The following is a 25,704-nucleotide window of genomic DNA, read 5'->3' as shown; positions in this document are numbered from 1 at the left end:
CGACTCTATCTCATAAACGATTCTATTTCTCTCTCTCTCTCTCTTTACTTATTACTCAAATTACTGTTTTAGTGTCACACGTTGGTAGGACATCAGAGAGTTTTATTGTGTTTGTTGTACTGCTAGATAGTTTTTCTCATCTTCAATCGTTCATTTTTGTTTAAGCGTGCATTACACATTATGATCATTGGTTCTATCGATGTGCCCCTCCGGGGGAAATCAACTCGAAAGTGTTGTGAAGTCTGTTTTGTATAATAATATGTTTACGATTTTTCCTTTACGTTTTGTCGCCACACCGTCTCTCTCAACAACGAACAATGTAATCGAAACAGTTTGACCGAGAGATGGGATTAGTTTGCATAGTAAATGACGAGTAGTGATACATGCACAGACACACTCACACACGACACGTTCAAAGTAAGTGTTTCCACTACAGAAGCGAATGATGCTCATTTGTCATCGCCTAGGCCACACCATTCAGCTATGCCGGTCGCGCCACCAATGTCAGACATTTGCTCGTTTGTGGCTTATGACAATGGCTTCGTTTGTGAGGCGTAGCTTTCAGCTGATTTTATTTAAATTATTTAAATGTACGAACTAAAATCTATACTTTCAGCTATTGGTTTACGGCATCAGTTAAAGCTACCTCTCATTGCTTGGCACTTTGTGAACGTGTTTTCCTACTTATTGTTACTGTTAATCGTTGCATGTCATCATCTTGCTCCTCTCACGCCTATGCTGAGACATGATTAAAGTGGTTAATCTCAAAGTTTAATTGGCTTTCATTTAATTTTCTCATGTGTATTTGCTCAGCCGTGTGAATGTGTTACTCTTTTGCACCTGAACGTTGATTTTATGTTGAACAAAAACAAACGCCTTCCTTTATTGTTTGTGTTTTACTTAGGATTTACTGCAGCAAGCACCTGTTCACGTTCTAGCAAACTTTAACCTTACGTTTAATTATCTTCCATGTCACAATGGAGAGCTTGTCTGCTGTTTTGATTTACGCGTTCTATTCGTTGCTGTTATCACAGTTACTACAGCCCCAGATTACCTATCAATATATGCCCACTGGAAGTTACAGTAACTTTAAATCCTCACCCAATATGCGTACACTATCTCTCTCGCTCCTCTATCTCTCGCGTTATCTCTCTCTATTCCTTTTTATCGAAATCGTAACATGCATTAAAGCCCCCTGGAAACTAATATGATTCTCCGTTTTATCCTGCTCCATTCTGCTTGCAGCTATACGGTGACGATTCTAGCGATTACGATTCCGTTGTGGATGAGCTAAGCATCCTTCAATTACCTCCGCCACCATCGAAGAGTTTGCTGCAGCACATGTTTTGCCTTCCATTGAACTAGCCACAAGCGTTGTAGCCCTCTCCGTGCAACCAATCTGCAAACTCTTAGCTGAGTGAGAACGACGGCACAGTGATGACAGCGACTACCGGAGCAGAAGCAACCCTCTGTGTGACACTGTACTAAACCGACAGAATCACTGCGCAACCTTAACCACGAGAACAGGAATTACTTCAGCGATGTGTTTGATTTTTAGGAGTTAGCTAAAATCGCGTTCTTATATTTTTTGAGTACTTTGCGCGGGAGATGAAAAATAGATCCGGATTATTTGGTTTTGCGGTCAAAATGAGAGAAAGAGTTGATTTTTTTGTGGTCTGAGAAGTGTCTATGTGTGCGTGTTTGCATGATGCGCAAGGGAAGCTAGAAAACATTCCATTCATAAATTAGTAGTTGAAGAAATACAGCTAATGAATAAGATAATGAAACATAGTAGCAGCAAAACTGATTGCTGATGAAACACAAACGCAAGCGCGCTGGTTCGATGACGCTTAGAGGAAGTGCGTATCATTTCCTTCCTTTTCTCTCTCTCTCTCTCTCTCTCTCTCTCTCTCTCTCTCTTTCTCTCTCTTTATCTCTCTGTACTATCCATTTCTGCAACCATACCGATGTCGTTAACCTAAATCACAGTCCCATTTTGTAACGTTTATTATCTATGCTTTGTATTTTGTATTTGTATTACATTGAAGTGTTTTCGCTGCAAAGAAAGATAGGAAGAAGTATGAGTAACAAAAAAAAGTGAAACTACAACGGAAACGGAGTGCGAGCAGTGATGAAACGAACACGAATGCATGATCCGTGACTAAAAGGAAAAAGAAAAACCTTGTTCTAGAATAACACAAGCCCAGAATGGAAGCGGAAAAGCAGCAGAAACAAAACACTAAAACCTCTAGCAGACTATGGACACTAAACATATTTAACAAGAACTTATCATACAAACGTAAAAGAGAGTTTCAAATTCAAAACATGAACCCCCCCATACTAAATCAAACAGTCGCCCTTGTGCATCATTGTATTGCAAAAAACAAAGAACAAACAAAAGGAAGAAGTAACGAATAAAATCACAATTGCTATGTAGAATTATAGGAGGTTTTGCGATAAACGACGATGGAATAGAGAAAAACAAACAAACAAACAAACAATTTAATGATTCCGCTACTCCTTGCGCCAAGTTTGCGATTATTAGTAGCGCGTGTTGGCAACATTTCCACGTGCAGGCGTTTTGTTTCTCTTTCTTCCTCACACTCTCTTTCTCCGATGCAAATGCGATTCGTGTTCGGTTTTGTTTTTCGCGGAGAAAGTGCATGACTACTGCGAACGAGCATTAACCACTTATTATAAACGAGAATAGTTAAAATAACAAATCAGAAGCATGTTACAAATGATAAAAACAAAAAACAAAAAGCAAAACAAAAGTTATACACAATTGCACAGTATCGTTAACAAAAGTAGTAGAATGGTAACCAAACACACAGACAAAATACAAACAAACAAACAAACAAACACACATACATAAACACACACCACGGCTCCAGCAATTGATCGTTAATGTGCGGTTAATGTTGATTAAAGAGAAGAGAGAAAAACAGAAAACAAAGGTGTGATAAAGGTGAACAGATGATGCTTATGAGGGCATAAAGAAAATGGGTTGAAAAATCAAAATTGATTCAAAGCACAGCTAACAAGCGCGCTGCTCAGCGAGAATGGTGTTATCTGTGAGGTGTAGAAGCTGAAGTGAAGCCACAAGCTAGAAACGGGGGTGTTTAGGTAACAAATTTACTATTAAGAATTACTATAACAAAAAGGGCGCTAAGAAGAGAAAGAAGGAATGAGAATGAGAGAAAGCAGGACACACACGCAGTGTAGGATGGAGAAACATAACATCGGCTAACAGCGGCGTGCGTGCAGGAGCAGCTAACTACTAATTATCCTTCGTAAAGGCAAAATGCATTAAGGAAAGGAAAGAAGAAAATTTTAAAAATTTTAGACAAAATTAAAAGAAAATGCGTTGAAAGCATGTAATAGTGCAGGCTGCAGAGTAATGTTCAGATTCACACGAACTGCTGCTCACGAGAGAGAATGTAAAAGAGGGGAGGGAAACGAAACAGCTCGATCCTATTCCGGTATGGTACTGGTGTGTTGGCGGGTGAAGCAGCCAGCAGCGTTCGTCGTATTGTAGTAGTTGTGCCCGTTTTTTGTACATGAGTTCCCTGTATGATGGCAGTATATGATAGCAAAAATTATTGAAATGAATGCAACACAGATATAAAAAGCAAGCAAACAAACAAAAATCCAAAATTCGTAGTAGAAAAAAAAACGCACTGCAAACAAAACAGAAGAGAAAAAGGAAAAGCAAAAAAAAAACACATTTAAAAGAAAAAAATGCAAAACTCACTGATATAAGGATATAAAGTATGAGGAGATAAGCAGAAAGCAAAAGTATTTCTCTTGAAGGGCTCTTTGGCACTTTGCAGCAGTGTTGGTTCCAACTGTAAATCCTGATTGTTTTTAATGAGTGTTGTAGTTATACTTCCCCGTTTGTTAATTGTTTTGCATTGCAAAAAAAAAAACAGCGAACTCGAATTAGATAAAAGAGCAGCAAATCGGTGTATCGGTTACGTCCTTCCAATGCGAATTGTTATTAAAAATCCTATTGACTGTATTCCCTATTTCGTGTTCGTAACAAAGAGCTGACAGAGCCTGAATATTTATCGTGACTTGTTTTAAAAACGGCTCTCCTACCCCCTCCAAAGGAGAGCAACGTTTTGCTGCAACGCAACCAAACTGAGACAAAGGTTTGCCGTATTTTGATATAATTGTTGTTGGTGATAATACGTACGATTTTTGAATCGTCATTGTTTTTTTTTCTCAAAATCTGTGTAAAAGAATGTGTTTTTTTTTCTCTGCCTAATAGAAACGAAAGCTAATGGATAGCGCCAGATAAACCGATCACGAGCAGCGAAGGGTGTAAAAGAAGTGAGGCGAAAACGACCCACTCAAAAGAGGGTAGAGAAAGCGAGCAAAGAGAGACCTAGAGACGACGTGAAATGTGTAGTAAGACGGGTTTTTGATTTGCATTCGTTACTTATTTGGTTCTTTTTTTTTTAACTTTCCGTTCCATAATAGGTACTTACGCTTGTACTTTTCTTACATATTTAACAAATGATTTCCTGTCGGGGTTAGCTCCGTTCTTTCAACGAGTACGACGCATTACCATTCTCATGCAGCAGCATTTTTTTGTCTTGTTCTTCAAAGTTTAGTTTTTAATAAGTTACTTTTATTACTAGCAACGATATGCATACATATTATATTACATATAAAAAGCTACACAACCGATTCAGTATCCGACATACATGATGTATTTAATAGTATTTTTGCTTTTTGCGCACTTAGGGTAAATAGTTTACTGTGTGTTTCTTTTTTTATAGCAGCAATTTTTGTATTTTTTTGTATTTCTTTTTATCCAACCATCTTCTTCTTCCCCGTTCTTATCTCAACTTCCCCTGAATGAGATTGTGTGTGTTTGTTTTTTTCTTTTTTTTTTCTTTAAAACATACCCTGTTTAGCCCAAAAAATACGATTAACTTATAACTGAAACACACACACACACTAATAACACAGGAGAAGAGAAACAGGCAGTATCGAGGGAATAAAACTTAAACTTAAAAGAAAAAAAAACAAAACAAAACAAAAGAACAGCAACAAACACAAGGATCGCTGAAATTGAAACTATTTCAAATAAAAAATTATAAAATCAATCTTCTATGCCGGGGGCGGCGTGATCGATCGATGGTTGTGAAAACGTCCGAAAGCTCTCGCTCTCCTTTGTTCGGCTACCGCTTACAGTGCCGTAGTCGCCCCACCAGCATCGAACACTTCGGCACCATTCACTGTCAGTCGGTGAACGATGCCTTCCCGCTTGTTGCCGCTGGTTCGCGCACTCAGCACGAACGTGTTGCCATCCTCCAGGAACGTTGTGTCAGTTCCGCCGTCAACGAATTCTCCCTGGAATGGAAGCAAACGGTTCAAACAAATGGTTCACATTGAAAGAACGCCCCATAACAACAAAGTGGTGTACGTACATTCTCTTCGATAAGCTTCCCGTTCACGTAGATGTTGAGTGTATTTTTTTCTACCAAAAAGAAACAAAACAAAAAAACAATCCCATCAATTCATGCTTTTCTATTATTGTTTGCATTTCGTTGTAGGAGAACATTCAATGCCTCGCACCCACCAAGCACAATCCGGTAGAAGTTATCGCCCAGCTTCGCTTCCCACGTTTTGAGCGCCTTCGCTTGGCTCTCCGTGAACTGCTCGTACGATTTGCCGTCCACGAACAGGGAGTAGCTGTACCGGAAGCCCGGCATCGGGTCGACCCGTATGATGCACCGCTTGTCCTCCAGCTTGAACATGTCCTCGCCGACCAGCTTGAACATCCAGTCGCGCCGGAACACTTCCTGCTTGTCGATCCACAGCACCCGCTTGCCGCTGGCCGTACCGTGCTCGAACTCGATCTCGTACACCTTGCCGTACATTGGGACGCGCCACCGGGCCACCACCTCGCGGTGCGGGCCGGCCGCCCCCTCCTTACCACCGAGCGGTGGAATGTTCGACAGGATGTCGGCATTGTTTAGCATCGTGGAGGGTAGCAGGGTGTAGAACGTTATTTTGAACGAGTTGTTGTAAGGCGTAGGAGCAGAAGGAGACTATAGTGTTGCCATTTTACCCTGTGGTGGGAGAAGATAACAAACTATACAGTTTAAAAATTATAAACTTTATTTCATAGGGTCCTTTTAAAAGTCACGCAAACAAACGCACGTGGCCCTTTAAATCGATTTTACATGTTCGATTGCATAAGGTTACATGGCTTTCGAGGTTCGTTGTTTATCGTGCCGTGTTGGAGCACTTTATAGCTGGTGTTATAGTGGTGTACAATAAAGGTACACCAAACGCAAAACGACCTTGCATGACAGGGATATAAATGTGCACACTCCACGTGTAACATGCTGTCGGTGGTCGATGATTGAATATCCTGCTCACGCTAGTAGTTGGCAAAGGCGATGAGCGAATGCAACGAACCAGCGAAACTTGAGGTTGTATTATTCTTCCTCACTGTGCCAAAGTAAAAGCACTGCTTTGAGTTCTGACGACGGGTGTGCAAGCTTTCGCGCCCATGTCAGTTGTTGAAAGGGCAAAATTATTACAATTGCAAGGGCGCACACGCACGCATTCCAACAATATCATATGGTTGTCTAGAGTGACGAATAAATCAGCACACAGGATTGTTTGTGTTTTGTTTGTCGTGAAGGATGGATAGCATTGAGGCTCATGAATAGGAGTTTGTGTGTTTATTTAACGGAAAACAATTTACAATAGAAAGTTATAGCCTTAAAGAGCTTGTATTGCAGTTTGAATTACTCATGAACGAAGTAAATTACTCATGAACTGCAATATGTTTTCTTATTGAGAAATGTTTCTCATTTTCTTATAAGACACATTTCATCCTATATTAGATTCAAATTCGAATGTGATTACAGTAAAATATGCGATGCGATGTACAAAATATGAGAAAGCACTAATTAGGATGAACGATCGCGATAATGAATCCATTCCAGTAATTTTCTCGCCTTTGAGATGAACTAAAATGAATGATACTTATACCTGTGGATAATTGGAGAGCATCTAAATCAGCAGATTATAAAAATCCTCTCCAAATGATGTCTGCTTCATCCCTTTATCTCATACCGACGATGTATTTTGTGCTGTTCAAATGGCATCCCACAAAGCCCAATCGATCTTGTTTGTCATGTCTCCAATTTAAAATATGTAAAATAGGTCTGAATTTTGGGTCATATAATTCCATGTTAATCGAAAATTTTTAATTTTATTTTTTTTTATATAATTCTGTGCATGTTACAATACACAGTTTTGCTTTTGCACAGTGACACGCTGTTGTTGATATTAGATTTATAAAAATATTTCTTTACATAGCAACCGTGCGGACTTAATTCAATTTAATGGTATGGCGACGGTACCAATTCAATTCAATTTACACGCTCTGTCGTGAATAATTAATCATTTTTTCACGCACACCAGTCGCGCAATCACGGTCGTAACGTTTTGGTTGACGCACCACCGTTTGCTGGTAGTAATTGAGCAAACCTGCTTTTAGCGCCGCCTCCTTCACGAAGCAGTCGTGGCCGAGTGGTTAAGGCGTCTGACTCGAAATCAGATTCCCTCTGGGAGCGTAGGTTCGAATCCTACCGGCTGCGGTGTCGAAAGTCTTTTTTCTTTTCACAAATCTTGATCGTTTCTTGTTGGCCACTTCTCTTCTCTGCAATTACACTGCTAAATACACTGTTTTGTATTAATCCAATCGTTTTGTTTGATTTGATTTAATCAAAACTGTAACTGCTTGCCTAAGGTTGACCCTTTTATTTTTCGACTAAAAACACAACATTCCGCTCCTTTTCAAGCTCAAGTTCAAAGCGCTTTGTTATTATTTACACCTCGATCTTGATTAATTAATTTCCCCCTCACGATTTTTCCTCTTCAACTTCATTCATCACTCATATTTATTTCCGTACCTTCGAAGGGTCGCACCGAAACTGTCGCGACGCAACTTTAATAACTCTTTAAATGCTAAACTGGTCAGACCTAATCCTTTCCGCGGGGTGAACGAATAAGCCACGAAGAGAAACACAGCACACACACGTTTGTTGTTCACGCGTTCTACCGACCAACTGACGTGGCGTAGTGGCCCAGTGTGGAGTTTTAAGAGGTCCTGTGTGTTCAGCCCTCGCCGCCTCGCCGGGAGGGGTTGGAGTGTTTTGCTTTATCGAACCCTCCCCCCGAACGCGCACCGGAAGCTATAGAGCCTTTTCGGGTTTGAAGGGAAACATAAAACGATGGTGTGCTCGGGGGGGTTGGTTAAAGGATGTTGCCGATGGCATGGCGGTAGTGTCGGTAGCTATCGACACAGCAACGGTGTTTGGTTCGTGGGTGGGGGAGAGGGTGGCAGTACCACAACTTGGCAGCATGAAAACACAAGGATCGATTCCACTATCAGCACGTTTAGGGTCACGGGGGCGCAGAGGACACGAAGCAATACCGGCGCTAGAAAAGTGTAGAAGTTTACAGTGAGAGATATATATTTGCGACAGTTGAATGAATGTAAATTATTATTTTTTTGTAAATATTATATAAATGTTATTAAATGCTAAATAAAATATAATGAATAAGATGCTAACCCAACTTGTTTTAACAAAATATAGTCAAAGGTATTTAAATTATGTCCTACACTGTTCCTCCATGCGCTCAGTGGTGGGCTCAAACCTTCCAATGTATTTCCTAACATTTATTAATACCCGTTTCGAAAGCTGCATAAAATCATGGTTCTATGACCCCTTCCCTTGCCCCCCTCATGGACCATCCCACCCCCTTATCCCGGGGGAAGTAAAACGATGAATTTTTGGAAGCTTTATTTCGGAACGTTTGGGAGGCGCTGCCCGAAGGTTTGAACGGTTTTGTATTGGTTGTTACGGAATCGAGTACATATGCAAGAATGCGAGCCTTTCTAGGTCAACGGGTGGGCTGAGAAATGAGAAAGAAGACAAAAAAAGGAAGGAAAGAAAGTGAAATTTCGGCATGTGCAATGTTTTGCAACACGATTGCAGTTTGATGCAGTCAACGGAAAGCGGAGTTTTTGTTGATTCTTTTAGAGTTGCATATTGGGATTGTTGGAAACTGAATTTCATTTTTAAATTTTATATATTTTGCATTAAGTTTTTCAAATTTTGTTTTGCTAATTTCAACATTTTTCTGGTGTATTGGTAAGGTGTGAATTTAATGTTGTGGTCACTGCGTCGTTGCCATGGTTATTGCAGTCAATGTAAAAAGCTAAAGAGGGTGAAGGCCACAAGGTGTGTGTGTGTCGATGGAATAGTCCTGTTGAAGACCCTGAACTTGGCTGATATGTTGTGTGGGGTTGAGAGAATATTTAATTCGTTCTATTGATTTTTGTAAAATATGTTATGCTTCTTTATATAAACAGTGTTTTCTCTTTTCTTCGTTTGGTTCTAGTTAAGTTCTAGGTTATTTTTTTGTATTTAATGTAATTTGAATTAATATTTATATGTTTATCAGTGTCAACTCGTATGTGTTGAATTCATTTATTTTTTAGTGTGCTTTTTTCTATCTTTAATTAATCATTTGGAATATCTTTCATTAAAGTATTACTGTCTGGTGAAAATTTGTTACACTTAGCATACCTTTAGGCGCTTAGCAAACGAGGACGATTTGTTTCTTGCCTTTCACGTTGCTTTACTTTGTTTTACCTTTCTACACCATTTTTGTTGTTGCAATTCGACTTCAACTGCACACACAAATTATTAAGAAATAAAACATCTTTCCTAATTAGCTCATTCATGACAGAAAACGGTTAATAATTAAAACATTTACCCTAGCAGTGGCCGTGATTAAAGCATAGGAGCTTCTCCCTTTTTTGCTTAGGAAAACAAGCCATGCTCCCAACATTAATGCTAGCAGCAAAAGGACCATCAACTGCCTTGGCCACCGTTTTGCGGTTGCACGCTACTACTATCCTTTCGCGCGGCACGCCCGAGGAATGTCATCGCGTGCCGTGGCCCAATCGTGAGCAATGTGTAGTAACAGCAGCAAGAAAATGAAACAAAACCAAGACATAACTCTTGCCAGACAGCAGTATCGTAAGCCTTTTTTGCTGCTTACTGATTTAGGAGCAGCAGGGAGGCGGTGGGCGTAAAGACAAAAAGTTAATTGTGAAATAGTTTCGATTCGGGAATGGTTTTGTCTGTTGAGCTTTTTTTTATTATCATTACGAGCGATTTATAGCTCGTGTAGCTATCCTTCTTACCACAGCACGGCTTGATAAATCGAATGTCGAACGGTGAAGCCATGCTTGGGGCATAAAGAAGGACATATCGAAGGGACACCATGTCGAACATGGTGATGTGAAGCTCGTTCACAACACGGTTGAAAGTGGGCGAAGGTTTTGGATGGTGTCGTGTCGTGAAGTTCGGAATGAATGATACAAGGATAGCATTGATAGAAAAGAATGACACACAGCCTTACGAACACAATTGCCTTTTCAATATGACGAGTCCAATATTTATTCAAAATCAAAAGAAAGTACCTAAAAGCTTCTCTATTCTATGTCCATTCGCTCGACACTGTGCCACTGTGTTCAATGAGAAAAGGGGGAGGAGCTACGAGTACATCGATTGCATACTTTTAGGCGTTTACGCTGCGGTATAAAATTAACGTTAACCAAAGACCTTTAAAGGTGCATTTTTATACAACACATGTAGTTGTTGAACTTCAAACTAAAATATGATAAAAATATAATATAATAAAATAGATAAAATTTGAACATAACATTATGGAAATAAACTACTTTAGCTCTAATTTATAGTAAAATTATTATCGTTTGTTGTAGTATTTTTATTCCAAAACGGCTCACATTTCCAATACATTTCAAAAAGCTCGAATATATTATTAAATTATTGTTTCCCAACAATATATATATTCGAAACAACTTTCCCATCGGAAAGACCGAACCGAAGGACGGGAAACTCGGGAAAGGTGTGAAATGTCAATAAACAATAAATCAATAAAAACAGACCGATCAAAAAGACGAACAACCGACGAGCAGAGGCACAAACAAGAAACCTTAGCAAACTTTCCCCAGAGCTGCATCCGTACGCTGGCGCAAACGGGGAAATTTTAAAGCCGCTTGTTATGCGCTTTGTTGAGCAAAACCCTCTGGTGCCTGGCGCACAGTAATTATGGAAATCCACCCGCACCCCGCAACCGGTTTGTCCCGCACTCGGGGCTCAGGTACCCGGGAGGGAAGAAGACCAGCCATAAAGCCAAGCCGAGGGGAAAAGCCGGCGCTTCCTGTGTGTCAATGGATAGATATGCGCATAAAATATGCAAAACTGTGCGTGCATTTGCTCTGTTTCGTTTTTAGTCCCTACGGGGGAAGGGAGGAAGCTAACGATCGTCAGAGACAAGCTGGCGATGGTGTGAGACACAAACTAGATGAGGGGGAAAACATGGCATTAGCAAGGAGATGAGTTCGAGGAAAGTTCTCCTTTTTTGTTTGCGGGTTACTTCCTCTTCACTAGAATTGCAAGGTCATTTGTTTCCCGCTGTGGGATAACCCGGATCTTTAAGCGTTTGCGGGTGGTAGCGTTTCCTTTTTTCCCAAAGGGCAGCGATTGTGAGCATATTTTTTACATTTATCGCTCGTTTTATCCAACGCAGAAACGTTGATAGGAACCGCTGGTGAAGGAATGAAGCCTCACGCTGTGCTGTGCCATGTGTTGATTATTGTTGTAGAGACTTCAATTGAATGTTAAGCAGGAGAGTCTTTGAACATAATGTGTTAAATCTGTTTTGTATTTAATTCGGTTTATTTGTAGCACATGTCGTCGGGATAATACAATATTATGTATAGTTTAATTTAGTTTTGGAAATATTATTATATTTCAAAATATCTTTGGAGCTATATAATCTTTAAAGTTTACCGTAACAGCCTGTGACATGATCAATATAGTGCATTATATTACAATTTGTTAGATACAATTAAAATGTTCCGAAATTTTCAATGCATTTAATTTTATTTAATAAATTCCATATCCACCAGAAAGGCCAACTAATGAAGACTTAAAGCTAATCATCGTCACTAATCAAACTATATGATCTGAATTAAACTAAGCCAGACCTAACAAAAAAGAAGAAAAGAGCACAGGAGCTCAAAAGAAACTATCATACACTTTGAGAAAAAGAGTAAAAGAAAACTTAGAATAAGAATTAGAGAAATTAAATAGAAGAAACAAGAAAGTTACGAAAAGAGAGAAAGAGAGGAGTCAAAATCAAAGAGTGAAAATGGTTAAACAACCTGAAACAGGATAGAAGAAGATCTTTAAAATGGTTTTAAACTAGGTCTAAAGGCTCTAGACAAAGTATTAAAACATATTATAATAATTTTCAATGAAATAGTTGCCAATTGATCATTTGTAGTTCATAAAATGTACAAACATATTCACTAAAACATTAAAAGAGAAAACGAAACTAAATAAAACATCTTCAATCCAATCAAATGATCGTTCGGTTCAATTTTGCCGCACAAAAAAAACCGTTAAAAGTTTGAAACGCTCCATCGCATCGCTACACGTATCAAGATCGCTTCACTCTGTCATCATCAGCCTGATGGCAAAAGATCCGCAAAAAAATCCTGCCATCTAGAACAACTTCCACAGGGGCAGAAGAAGAAAAAAACAGCGGAACGATCTTTACACGTTATACATCCGTAACGTAATTTCGCTTTGCTCTGCTAGTCGTGCTCGTGTCACACTCTCTCTCATTATTTGTCATACTCACTCTGCTTCTCGTTCGCACAAAAGTAGTAAGCGAGATGCTGTGATCCTTCTTTGGGATGATCGGTTTTCCCGCTTTTCCGTGTTGCAGTTGTCGTACCATCGTCGCTCGTGCTTGCTCGTGTGCTTGCGACGACGAATAATGTTCCTGGGTATACCGATCGATCGTACAGTACCAAAACGCTGCCACGCTGTCGCGTCAGTTGGAGGTTGATCACGAGCGAGAACGGATGTGACTGACGGTGACGATCGTGTTTGAGTTGAATGTAGGATTGTCGCGATCGCGCGCGCGTATATGTGTGTGTATTGCGAGAGCGTATTTGGTGTTCCCTAAAATAGTTTATGTGAGACTTTGTGTGATTGAGTGACAGTTAATTGCTTAAATTGCTCCGCTTTGATGATTAGCTGGCGCAAAAGGTGAAGAGGGAGTCGTTTTTGTGTGTTGTGGGTGAATACTTTGTGCGTGTAAAGTGTACGAGAGCGAGGACTGTCTGTGCGTGTGTGTTTGTTAGTGGGCTGCCCGGCAAACTATGTCCGGTGAACGTTCGGCCAACTCTCCAATGCTTATACTGGACATTAGTGGAGCCGGTTCCGGTGCTGCACCTTCCAACAATTCACCCTACACGATGAAGAAACCGTCCTCCAACAACGTTTCTCCAGCAAAGCTGAAAGAGGAACAGTACGATGAGGCAGACAAACAGCACCAGCAGCAGCTGCAACAGAGCCCATTGGGTGTAAGATATCATGCCGCAGCTCATCAGCAACATCTTCAAGTTCGCAATCTGCCCGATCTGCATCCAATCCATCCGGCCACTGGTGGACAGCATCGAGAGCCTCATGATCAGGACGGCCATCAGAACCCAGATTTTGGTGTGCTAATGTCCCAACCGACATCCACAAACGCACCAGCGGGAGATGTCCCTACCTCGCACCCGGTTTACTTTTACCCAACCTCAGCGCCAACGGAGACAACGGTCAACTCGCGCGTTGCCTTTCCAATGCTCCAGAGCTACGGCGTCCAGAACGTGCTGGAGCAACCGCAAACACAGCCAGCGCTTGACACGTTGCCCTCCATCCTGGCGACTTACTCTACCTCCTGCGAGAGCGCTAAGAAGCGCCGAATGCTCGATGCGGACTATGACTACGAGTTTGATCAGAGTTCGCTCAGCCCGGATGGTTATCAGCCGGAAAAGCGGACGCGCTACGACACAAACTACGGTGGATGGGCGTACGCTCCAGGGACGCCTGTGCCGCAGGAGTACAGCCACTCGAACGGCCCAATCGCTTACGGTGGTAGTGAGCTGCTAATGTCCCGTGCTAATGGAACGCACGGCGGACAAGCCTTGAACGGGCTGGATGCGGATGAATCTTCCTCCAATGGGTCGTGCAATGTGACCGGATGCCACTGTGAGACGATCCAGATGAAGCCGATGATGTACGTATCGGAAACGGCTGCTACTTATGAGTCATCGGGTGTCGTTTACTACCATCCAGCTGGTCATCACCATCAACATCAGGAGCAGATACAAACGATCGTACCTACTCATGCCCCAATCGATACGACACCAACCCACAGCCCGATCGGTGCCGACAGTTCCCTGTCCGTGTGTTCCGGCTCTCCCCTAAAGCTGGACGAATCGAGCTGTTCGGTGGGAAAGTACGGGCAGGATCGAGCACAACCAACGACCGTCGCCATGCTCGAGCCTACGGCTGGTGAGCAAGCAATCTCCCCTACCAGTACGAGCGGTGCAGACCCACAGACCGTCGGTTCCGTTGGTGGAACCAGCCGCAAACCACGCGCCGGCCGTATCCGGAAGCGAAGCGTAAAGGAATCGGTCAGCTATCAGGAGGTCCAGAGCCAGCGGGTGATTGCGAACGTGCGCGAACGGCAGCGGACGCAAAGCTTGAACGAAGCGTTTGCTTCGCTGCGCAAAATCATTCCAACGCTGCCGAGCGACAAGCTGAGCAAGATACAGACGCTCCGGCTAGCTTCCAGGTGAGTTTTGGGGGATTTATGAGAATAAGGAATTATTGGAGCAAATTCAAACAAATTAAAGGGAAATGATGAAAAATGTATGCTGGCTGAAGTGAAGATATTAAGGAAGGTTTCCAGCTGGCAATCCAGGCAATCTCTCGACCTATGAAGACAATTTTCAGGACTAATTAATGTGTGAAATCAAAGTCAAAGCTTGATAAATTTTAAGTTAAACGGTTAGAAAAAGCGATCATTGACTTTTCGGACCTTCTTTGCTGTTAAAAGCTTTTCTGGAATATTCTTTCATTCCAAATAATTGCTTCTTCTGTTCCACAAAAACATGAGGTAAAAATTGCTACTTTGTTTAGCGCCTTCAGTCTCTCAAGCGTCACCAAACTGTGCTTTAATTTAAGCAGTTTACAGAGTTTCTCATGGAAATTTGGTAGCCTCCCAAGGAAGTTTGAGCTCTTCTAGGGTTTGGACTCGTTCCACGATTTATAAGGCGTTTCCACCCAACTGGTTGGCCCATTTGAATTTGAAGAAAATCCTCAAATGATGCTAATAACTGTGGGAACGTTTAAAAACTACACGAGAAATGATTAAAAGATCGTTTAATATCTCCAAAATAATTTGAGAAATTCTACAAAACAGTAACCAAAAACACATTTTAAAGACTTTCTTTGCAAACCTGAAATAGAACATTTTCCGTTTTCAGTAGATAGTTTTTCATTAGTCAAGATCATGTACAAACACTCCACAACTAATTCAACGGGAATATTAAATGACATAATTTCAATTGATCTACACAAAATCTTCAAATACATTGATAAACCTGTTTAAATTGGTTATCAATTTATATTTTATACCCAATTTTACCATCCTACTACCTTGTAAAGCAAAATTAGTATTCCCTTTTCACGATCATTTCCTTAACTCTTTCCCAAAGCTGCACGTGTGGTGCGAATCGATGAAAAATGGTCACTTTACGATCATTAATAACTCCCCATTCATGTGATGCGACCGCTCATTTGTAACTATCGCAGTGCTCTCGTGAGAATGTTAATGTTTCGGGTGGAAAATTAATGTGACACACACCACGCACAAAAGATAAAAGCAGTAACGATCGGGTCAAAAAAAGAAAAAAAAAACTACGGAAAAAAGAAAAGCAAAAGATAGATGGATGAAGATCAGCACACCGGGAAGGGCTGGGGAGAGGGGAACGAAAAAGAAAAAAAGGCAAAGTATCCGGCTGCTGGGCGAGAAAAAAATAAATAGTCACCCCGGCACACCCGGCACGAAACGGCATTTTCCACGCGTCAGTACGGGAAAATGATCAATGGATTTTGATCGTGCGAATGACATGTGTGCTGGCAGGCTGCTGATGATCATGGTGGTCATGGTGGTGTGTGAAACTTTTTTGCGACATTATTAAATTTCAATACGAAACACCGGTATTGAAGCTGCTCGATCGATCGGCTACGAAGTCGACTCCACACCGGGTGCGATTGATTTATAGCGATCGTTAGGATGGGAAAATTGACGCACAAAAAAGAGCATATTTAGAAATAAATTATGTCGCCTTTTCCTGCTGTCACTGTCTCTAAGCAGTGAAAATCGTATTATGATTTATAACGCACGCGCAGCACCACGCAAAAGACAACCAATGATTGGAACGATTTATGAAGATACATATGATCACGCTTGGGGTAGGTAAAAAATAAATAAATAAAATAAAAACGTTTTTGCTTACGCCCAGAAGCTAGGCAAACGCCATTCGAAACCATATCAAAGCGGCGGTAACATTGCGCCTCGGGGTTACGCATTCGCCGCGCAAAGTCATCGATTTCACTTTCGATTAGTGTCACGAACGATCTAGTGCTCATTGGGGGGATTTTGAAGGGGAGCGACCAGGCTGTTCGGTGGAGACGCCTGGTCGTGGAAGAGCTTCAGGGCAAACAGTGTTACATTTGGCAGCAAATGCGCGATGTTTGTTTGTTCATTTATTTGGTAATAATTTTCAAATAAATAAACAGATAATGGAAGATGTTTAAATTGTCTTTTATATAAAGAAGCCGCAATTTTTTGCCGATTTTTGCACACAAAATGATTACAAAATGTGTTTAAAAACACTATTTTCCCCTTATCTGTTTCCCAAGCGCCATCGATGGTGTCATTATTTTGTCCATTTTTGTGTTGCTTCTTTTCTCCTCCACTACTCGCCAAGTACTTGCACCGTACACAAAAGAAACTAATGCCGCCGGTACCGCCGTACGACTCGCGGCGAGGCCGCATCTGTATGGCGCATCGGCGTGTGACAAGTGCGACATAAATTAAAAACGAAGAGCCACACACACTCAGTGACACGGTGAGTGGATGATGGAAGCACACACGATGCACGCAGTCTCGCGGAGGAAAGTGAGGCGAAGAAATTTGTTGAAATTTGAGACACCAAACAAAAACGGGACGACCGCAAACGTAAGAGCGTTTCTCAAAAGCCGCGACTGGTTGGAAAGTGTGTGCGTGTGTGTGTGTGTGTGTGTGTGTGTGTGTGTGTGTGTGTGCACACGCAGTGCTGAATAGGATCAAACGGCACTGGTTAATGTTTGCTGGGGGGCTGAGCCCTTCTTGATGACTTGAGCGAGAAGAATGATCTATTGCTTTATCCATTTATTTTTTTAAAGTTTGTTTGTTAGCGTCGGTTCGTTGCTTTACCATTTTTTTGTTCGTTTTATGCCAAAATTGGCAAGAGTTTTAATTGCGCCATACATCCTGTTTTGAAGTTGTATGCTGAACTATTCAAAAAAGAGGTTAGACTACCTGTTTAACCGTTATTATTCACATAAAAGAGGATAAAACATTAACTGAAGACTTCATTCTTTATATCACCAAATTCAAAGCCTACCTTGATGATCTTCGATGACATTTTTCAGCTTTTTCATCTTTAAACAATACTTACAGCAATTGATCTCTAGAATATACATCGTTTAAAGACAGTTGAAGACACTCTTCCGAACCCTTTCCTCCTATTAAATACCAAAGTAAACAACTCTACGCCTCAAAGGCCTTAATAGCAAATCAACGCGGGCAGCACTTGCTAAGACCCACTTCACCACGAATTCAATCGCTAATGATCTAATGCTCACGATGGATGAGTGTGTGACATGATGATGAGTTTGATCGAAAGTGTTTATAGCGCCCACCCTCTCCCTTCAAGTGGTTCCTACGGCAGGTCGAGTGTCGATCAGACGCGCTAGACAAAGGCAAATACACACACACACTTTTTATAGACGCATAGCACACACAGAGGCACATAAATTCCTTCATGCTTTTGTGCGCATACATCACACACACACACTCATACGATCGAATGGGGAGCCACCGTTTCACTTTCCGTCGCCACAGGAGTGTTGTACACGCTGTCGAACACATGTGTTGCGGAACTTTGGTGGGAAAATCGGTCGCGTTCCCGCGCTCGAAGGTAGCGCGATGATGTCATGAAAAACAACTGTACGGTTAGGGGGGGGGGAGTGCAGGACCTCCATCGGAAGCCTGCTTCCAGCCCCGCCTTGCTCCAGGAAATTACGCAGAACAAAGAGTAAAAACAGTAACAGGGAGCAAGCGTGGTGGTAGAATGGTTTGCTGGGTGAGCGATCAGCGAGTCGGGATGGGGTGCTGGATCGCAGCCCGGTTACTGTGGGACCGGAGATTCCGTGTCCCTTTGGGGAGGGGCACAACGAAAAAAGGGGAGTCGTATTTTTTGTTGTTTAAAAATGAATGAGTTACGCCATCTTAATCCGGGGAGTTGTGTACGATGCGATACGCGAAACACATGTGCGTGCGGAGTTGTTGTGTTAGCAGAAATGGAGAAGAAATAGAGAGACACTCTAAGGGGGGAAGAAAGATAGAAAAGTGATGCTCATCAAGCAGGTCAATTTGGGGTAATAATTGTCCTAAAACTTCGGAAAAAGAAGAACACTCACATTTTTAATAGCCTCATAACAAAAAATGGCCCAAAATGGCCGAAAAAACACAGTCCATCATTTGAACGACACAGAGCTCAAGAATCCATTCACACGTTTATACACAAAAAAGAGAAAACTTTGCTTCACTTGTTTGTAGAAGTTATGCTGTTTATGTTTGCAAGTAGTTTGCAAGAATTTCACAACATGAATAATTCGCTCTCGCTTACACTCCGGCTTCGCTTTCCGCCCGTTCGAAAAGGCACGCTGACACGATGAGTGACGCGCTGGATGGTGGGGCGCAATGGTGCAGTGGTCTGGCAGTTAATTAACTTCACGTTTTTATGGTAAACCGCAACGAAACGCGTGTAACGAATGAAGGCGAAAGAACGGTGGGAGAACAGTAAAGTGCTGTTATACATAGCAGCTTATGCAAACATTCGTAATATTTGTACGGGGTAAGTGGCACGGCTTTACTGGGAAGGTTGTATGAGACAAACATTGCATCGATCGGAAAGCATTATTCGTTCTCTCTCTCTCTTTGTCTGAAGAATGTTTGTAACATTCCAATCGTAGTAGAAAAGCATTATGGAGGAACTGTAAACTTGTCTTTAAAGAGCTGGTTGTTAAAAGCCTAATGAAAGGAATCCAATCTGCTCAAAACACCCTTTATGTGATCACACCCTGGACAAAGATCACACACCTCCAATAGACAGCTTAACTAAATATGTCTTGAAAAATAGTCTTTTCTCTGTGCTTGGTAGTGATTTTTCGAATCAAATTTGCAATAAAAAGAGGCAAAACACTGATTAATGTACTTCAGGTTGCGAAGACAAAATTGTGTTACATGGAGAGCAATTCGATCCTCAAATTTTGCGTCTTGAATAGGATTTCATCAATAGACAATCAATAGCTACGTTTACTACAATAAATCAGATTACAGTAGCTTTACCTTGAAAGATGAAGTGATCTTTAGCCACAAACGTTGACGGCCGCAATTAGAGCTGGGACGATCTAACTCTAATTCAGAGGTTCTTCAAGCTTTTTTGGAGACAAATTGACCAAAGTTGATCAAGTTGAGGTGATGATCCTTTCTTTAATATTAAGCCTGAAAGTTATGTGTTTCATTCTTATAATAACTCTACATATAGACAACAGCAAACAAAAACACTTGTTGAAACACTGCCCTTACATCTTGCCACGATTCCTTCCTTTTGTCTGTGTCTTGTGTCGAAAGTAATTAGACAACCATCGTGCACACAAATCGATTCCCCTTTGCTTTGTTTCATTTTCCCCGCGCTACGTACTGTCATCACTCGATCACGTCTTGCACTAGGCTCACTAGGGGGAAGGTTAAACCATCGGTCTATAAATTCGTCCCCTGTCAATGTGTGTCAAGGGGACGCTAGGACGCCTTCATTGCCTACAACATTGCCTTTTACGCCTGCCTCAGCGTTTAGCTATCAAAGTCTTAGCTGTCAGGGGCGAGAAGAAATAGAAGAAAAAGGGGGAAAAACGACACGAATCATAACGAGCGATCGTGGTGTTACTCGGCCCGATCGCGCACTAAAGCGATCATATCCCGCCGGGGCTGCGAAGTGGCTGACGAAGTGAAACGATGTGAAGAAAGCCAAGCATCGGAGGAAATTTATCACCTTCCTCGTGAAAACTCCTTTCACACAGTGCGGTGCGACACAGTACTACCTGGGACACGACTGGTGATGTTTCAGTGTGCTGGCTTGTCTTAGGTAAGGAACGTACGACTTGTCTGTCACGCAAACGATCGAGGTCGATCCTTCTGATGGAAAAAAAGATGATTATCCCCACAGGAGTTTGGTTTGGCCGACTTCCCCGCAAGAGACAAATGGTTGATGATTTCCGCGGGAAAATTCGAATCAAGCGTGGAATGAGTTTTTGTCGTCTTTTCTTCACCACGACTATACAGAGAGGGTTTCTTCTTGCGCTGAAAAACAAGTGTCAAAAACGCCCCGAGTCTCCCTGCGGGTACGAGCAAACGTCGCAGCGGAAAAAGGCGAGCAGCTGGCCTGAACCTTACACCATCACCGCAGAACGCGCACAGAACGATCAGCTCGATGATTGATCGCTTTACACACCACCGCCACCGCTATGATGGAGGACGGAGGGTTGTGCCTAGTGAACAAGACGAACGGTTTTTAATTGACTTTTTCGGGAAGTAGTTTGTCTCGCGTACGGACCATTTTTCACACCATTCTTCGGTCACGCCACTGCTCGCTGCCTGCTTCCTTTGTTCTGTGTAGGAGTTATGCGTTTTAATTAGCTTTTGATCGGTTTATTTGGGTTTTTGGGAAATTTTGGAAGCCGATCGCTCACGGGAGTGGTGATTATTTATTATCCTAAGCAAGGTAGCATCAATTTAATCGGTTTGCAGCGTTGTTTATTATTTCGTTGGAAAATGTAATTTGCTCTCGCTGTACTCGCGCGGGAGAGTGTAAAAGACTTCCTTGCCTTTTATTAGTTTCTGGCCCACTTGGAAGCATAAAAGGCCGAGCAAAGGGAAGGCGCAATTCAGACACCGCACTCTGTCTGAAGCTGGCCGACATTTATAGGTCGGTGTGCCGGTGGCAGTAGGCCTGCTTCATTTCCGGTCGCTGTTAAAAGTGTCGCTTTATGGGATGCAATAAATTTGGTGAGGATGCCGTCTCTGCCGTCTGGCGTCTACTTTGTCCAGCTTTGTCCGCCTGATCCATCGACGGTAGTAGGCAGATGGTAGATGGGTTTGGATAGTTTGGCTGGCAAAAATGACTGCAAAGACTGGGAAGATTGGTTTGTTGGTAGGTTTATGAGTCAATGTCCGCAAAGCGGCAAACACTGGAGATGCTTGGTAAAATGGATTTTCATTTAAAATGGGACGCTTTGGTAGTGAGGAAGTATGATGGATGTTCAAAGATGTTCACTGTTATGAATTGTAAGCCTAAACAAAACATACTTATTCATGCAAAATGTCAAGCATGAGCTCATTACAGAAGTTATATACAAAGCCACTTTAGTGCTAGGAACCAATCTAAAACAAATAATACAATGTTTGAGGCAGCTTTGGAATCGAAAACGAAGCCTGTTGAGACGTTATCAACAGGATTCTTTCTTTCACCCGAATGTACAATAAATATGAGATACACAAGCGTTTTTTAAGCAACGTTAGTTTATTGTAGCTAAAAATTCATTCGCTTGGTTCGGGGATCGGTGAAAGAATGGCTAAAGATCGTAACCTTGGCCACGTTCGGGAATTTTCGTGCTTTAGGGGAATGTTATAGCATTGGTAAGAACAGAGACAGCAGTCCAATCATAGTCCTTTACCAAGCCTGATTTCAAGTCGATGTCATAACCTTTAGTACAAGCAATATGAGTTCTCTAGTTCTTCGCCAATTCATGAACAACAACTAATATAAACAAATTGAATACATCTAGGATTTGAACTACATCAAGATCAGGAGCTAGAACCAGATCTAACATTAATTTTGGGACTTCAATAATAACCGTACAGGAAAGAAGACACTAAGCAAGATTACAATAAAAGGGTGTTGAGTGACTTCATCCAAGTCGTAAGGATCCAAAATTAGTATGATCAGGAGAAACGATCACGACAAAGATATACACTAAACAGGGACATACAATCAGGATTAACGATCATGATCTTGCATGATCTTGCTAACTACTTTGATGATCATACCTCAATATCTATCTCTGTATGAACCCAACGGAACCAACGTCATGTCACGTCGTGCAAAACGTAACCTTCCGTAAACTCCCAAACAAATGTAAACATCATTCCAAACTTCCCCCAAACTGCCATTTTTCCAGCACAAAAAACCCACCGTACAGGAAATCCACACCAAAATTCCGAAACCTTTTGCTAGGGCTAGAGAGAGCACGCAAAAAAACCCAATCTTTATCGCTCCATCCGTTTTATGTGAAAAGGTTTAATCCAATCAGACAACTTTCCAGCTGGGATATACCCAAGGGTCGTAATGATTCCGAAAACCCGAGTTCATTGCCCGTTCCTTTTCAAAAATGGCGATCCGCCGGCCGTAAGACAGGGAGTGACCAAGTAACAGGATTCTGGTGGGAAATCCTGTTATTCTGGCTGTTTACCTGTGTGACTTCAAACGAATTCGAAATGGCCTTGCGGCGGCGGCGGCGACGTACCCGTAGCAGGGGACAAAAATGGCGTCCCGAAAAGGGGATGGGCGTTTGTTTGTTTGTTTGTTTGTGTTGTGTTCATTAGCCACCTGAAACGTAAATGGGTCCCGCAGGCTTCTAATGCTTCCCCTTTTTCCCTTCTCTCTCTCTCTCCTTCGTTCGCAGGTATATTGACTTCCTGTACCGGGTACTGTCCAACAACGAGATGCCGGCGATGCGCGAGGAGCACAAAAATATGGCCGTTTCCGGTGGCAATCTGCAGTTCAGTGGCAGTGGCATACTGGCCCACGAGAAGCTTAGCTATCTGTTCAGCGTTTGGCGAATGGAGGGCGATTGGAGCAACGGATCGGCCGGTGGCGATGGTGTGGAGATGGGCGAGAGTGGTGATGGTGGTGGCAAGGAATGACTAGACGGGCGGTTCCGGTTTCGATGAAGCCGGAACTACAAAGACAGGAGGTACAAATGGGATGGGCGGATGAGTGCCTTTTATAATAGTTGGTAAGGTATTATAACGTTTAACGTTACGATTTCGGTTTCGGACAGGATCGATTCTGTGTTCCATTACCTCGAATCTTCGCGATCACGTGCGATGCGGAGTGGAAATGAGGGTAAAGTAAAGTATTATACGTTCGTAGGGGAGAGAGAGTGAGAGGATGTTGACGCTCTTTTGATTTGCTTACAATCATTTGCTACACTCTCCAATAGTTGTACAAGGCTTATAAAAAGTCAGTGTGCGAGAGAGAGAGAGAAAGAGTGAGAGTGAGAGAGAGGTTATCACTGTGCAAAACAAGTAACGGCTAGTTTCCAAAGAGCATAATAAGATTAAATAGAGATACAAGTAAAAACAAGCTAAATCCTCTCCATGACATAAACGAACAAACTAAAATGTGAGGTAAAGATCACAGAAAAAAGGAAGTAAAATGTTTAGTAAAACAAACACGGAAAAAAGAAGAACAAGAGCTGCAAAACACAGGAAAACAAAACACATTTCCATAAGATTAAGAGAAGAGTAAAATAAGTTAAATGGAAACTTAAGTATAACATATGAACATAACATGAGCCAAACGAAAAGGTTTATGGCACATGTAAATTATGTCGTATAACAATTGTCGTATAACAGTTGTCGTATAACTACTCTATTAGAGTTGTTCTATTAATTTGTTTAGTGTAGAAAAGCACAAGTTTATATTCCAACTGACTATTCCTATCTTTATGCATTTACCTATCTTGTTTACTGCATCTCAATCGACCCAGTTCGGCCTCGACATTCGAACGGTGGACATGATTGAGCTTGGAAGTAGAACAGACACACACACAGAGGAATTTGGCTCGTAACTTGCTGATATACCTCGAGTATATGAAGTGCATAGTTATATTAAGACCGATTCAATGTTCTGTTTGTGTTCGTTTCCAGTTCTTTTAATGTACAGTTAAGTTTAATGGTTTCAATTCCTACATTTTCAATGTTTTGTATAGAGCTTAAGTTTTTGTTTTTTAATGTTATTTTTTAGCTTTTAATAAGCTTAGAAACTAATTACTATTAAATGCTTTTGAATCATAAGAATCTTCTACTATACAAGCCACTTTCGAAAGAGTGCCACGTATGTATCTAGAATCGTAAGCAGAGAGAAAGAGAGAGAGAGAGAGCAAACGTTTCAACAGTAAGCCCAGCTCAGCCAAATTCCAATCGAAGCTAAATTAGTGTCTTAAGTCAGCAATAGGTCAGCACAGAGCCGCGGTGGCGTGGTGTGAGTTGCGATTGCATCATCTCCGCCCCGACCCCCTTATGGCTACATACACACTTGCCACTATTCCGAACACAGTGCGAGAATAAACTACCTAAATGGGATTTTAAAAATAACACATTTGTGTTTTCATAACTCATCGACATCGGTACTGCATCGGGGGTAGCGGGGGCGTCGAGTTCCGAAAGAATAATTGAAAATATCCGAAATTTAACTTACCGTGTCGGACGGTTCCTTCACGTCCTTGCTTCGTTTTTACTGCCGAGGGGAACCCCTCTCACGCCCAGCGAAACAATCGACGTGAAAAATCGACGCTTGACGTTCGCGTATCCGGTCGCTCCGTGTGGTTATTATTGGGGAATAATATGTTTTTGGCAGCAAAAGATGAAAGTCCCACCCTCCTCTTTGATTCTCATGCACTGTGTTGCTTACAAATGAGATTGGAAGTTGCACGGTTAAATGACGGCGTCCATCAGTAGTGAAAACATTCCGTACGTTCGGTTAATGGACTCGAATTGTTTTGAGATTGTGTGTTCTCTGTACAGAAAGAGTTTTAATTTAATAAAAAGTAATTGTATTTTATGAAAAGGACAAGTATTAAACAGCCATATTTGATTCCTTAAAGGGTTTAATAACAGCCATTTTATAAAGAAACATTCAAGCACACAAACATGGCCACGTATGAAAGTGACAAAACTTCAAAACTATAAAAGAATGAAAGAAACAAGAGCAAAAGGTAAGCTAAAGCGGAATGGCAATATGAGTGAAGATACACAAAAAAGATAGAAAAAGAGATGGAAACAAACATAAAAATCGTTTCACAAACCAACACGAACGAAAGAAGGAAGGTAAGATAAAAAGGGAACGCGAAAAGCAAAAGGAAAAAAAGAAATATCCGCTCCTTTTTCCTGTCTGCTGGATGTGTTTCGCTTGACAGAGGTCAATTTTAGTGGGTATTATTTTTTCTATGTGTGTGTGTTAGTTATTGCTTTTGTTTCTCTCCATTTGCATTCTCGGAAGGCAGAGGAACGGTCGGTAAACGCGCCCCTTTTAAAAGGGCAGAAGGG

General features: G+C 41.7%; 3 protein-coding genes and 1 non-coding gene across 13 annotated transcripts in view; 3 read left to right on the top strand and 1 right to left on the bottom strand.

Moving 5' to 3' along the window:
* The window catches only part of LOC1280683 (atypical protein kinase C), a 107,008-nt gene extending 101,891 nt beyond the window's left edge, over positions 1–5,117 (top strand). For 8 of the 9 annotated variants that reach the window (XR_009766592.1, XM_061662643.1, XM_061662646.1 and 5 more), the window contains one exon: positions 1,246–5,117. The gene's annotated coding sequence lies outside the window, so the exon portion shown is untranslated. Of the gene's footprint in view, positions 1–332; positions 418–1,245 lie in introns of all 9 variants that reach the window. The other variant, XR_009766594.1, reaches the window with a different exon arrangement.
* On the bottom strand, positions 1,854–8,274 carry LOC1280684 (fas apoptotic inhibitory molecule 1). Of its 2 annotated transcripts, none has more exons than XM_320546.5 (4): positions 7,947–8,274; positions 5,594–6,086; positions 5,442–5,491; positions 1,854–5,364 (listed from the first exon to the last, which is right to left on the bottom strand). In XM_320546.5, exons 2-4 carry the CDS (start codon positions 5,994–5,996, stop codon positions 5,200–5,202), a joined length of 618 nt encoding a protein of 205 aa, XP_320546.5. In that variant the 5' UTR covers positions 5,997–6,086; positions 7,947–8,274; the 3' UTR covers positions 1,854–5,199. The 2 variants fall into 2 exon arrangements, with proteins under 2 accessions (XP_320546.5, XP_061518632.1); XM_061662648.1 differs by lacking the exon at positions 7,947–8,274 and adding an exon at positions 7,021–7,904.
* Trnas-cga (transfer RNA serine (anticodon CGA)) lies at positions 7,550–7,631 on the top strand. The gene has a single exon. It is a non-coding gene; the product is annotated as a tRNA-Ser (tRNA).
* Positions 8,275–12,942: 4,668 nt separating the features above from the next.
* Positions 12,943–24,753, top strand: LOC133393447 (uncharacterized). Its single transcript, XM_061658533.1, has 2 exons — positions 12,943–14,775; positions 23,058–24,753. Exons 1-2 carry the CDS (start codon positions 13,310–13,312, stop codon positions 23,296–23,298), a joined length of 1,707 nt encoding a protein of 568 aa, XP_061514517.1. The 5' UTR covers positions 12,943–13,309; the 3' UTR covers positions 23,299–24,753.
* The last annotated feature ends 951 nt before the right edge of the window (positions 24,754–25,704 follow it).

This window comes from Anopheles gambiae, chromosome 3 (genome assembly GCF_943734735.2).
Source record: "Anopheles gambiae chromosome 3, idAnoGambNW_F1_1, whole genome shotgun sequence".
NCBI classification, from domain to species: domain Eukaryota; kingdom Metazoa; phylum Arthropoda; class Insecta; order Diptera; family Culicidae; genus Anopheles; species Anopheles gambiae.
The sequence above is the reverse complement of the archived record's forward strand: the minus strand, read 5'-3'. Positions and strand labels throughout refer to the sequence as shown.

Excerpts from the sequence above, each read along its gene's own strand:
- LOC1280684 (XM_320546.5), bottom strand. The coding sequence starts at position 5,996 with ATGCTAAACAATGCCGACATCCTGTCGAACATTCCACCGCTCGGTGGT. Across the intron at positions 5,492-5,593 it reads CTTCTACCGGATTGTGCTTG|AAAAAAATACACTCAACATC; the intron begins GTGGGTGCGAGG and ends TCTTTTTGGTAG. Across the intron at positions 5,365-5,441 it reads GGAAGCTTATCGAAGAGAAT|GGAGAATTCGTTGACGGCGG; the intron begins GTACGTACACCA and ends CTTCCATTCCAG.
- LOC133393447 (XM_061658533.1), top strand. The coding sequence starts at position 13,310 with ATGTCCGGTGAACGTTCGGCCAACTCTCCAATGCTTATACTGGACATT. Across the intron at positions 14,776-23,057 it reads ACGCTCCGGCTAGCTTCCAG|GTATATTGACTTCCTGTACC; the intron begins GTGAGTTTTGGG and ends CTTCGTTCGCAG.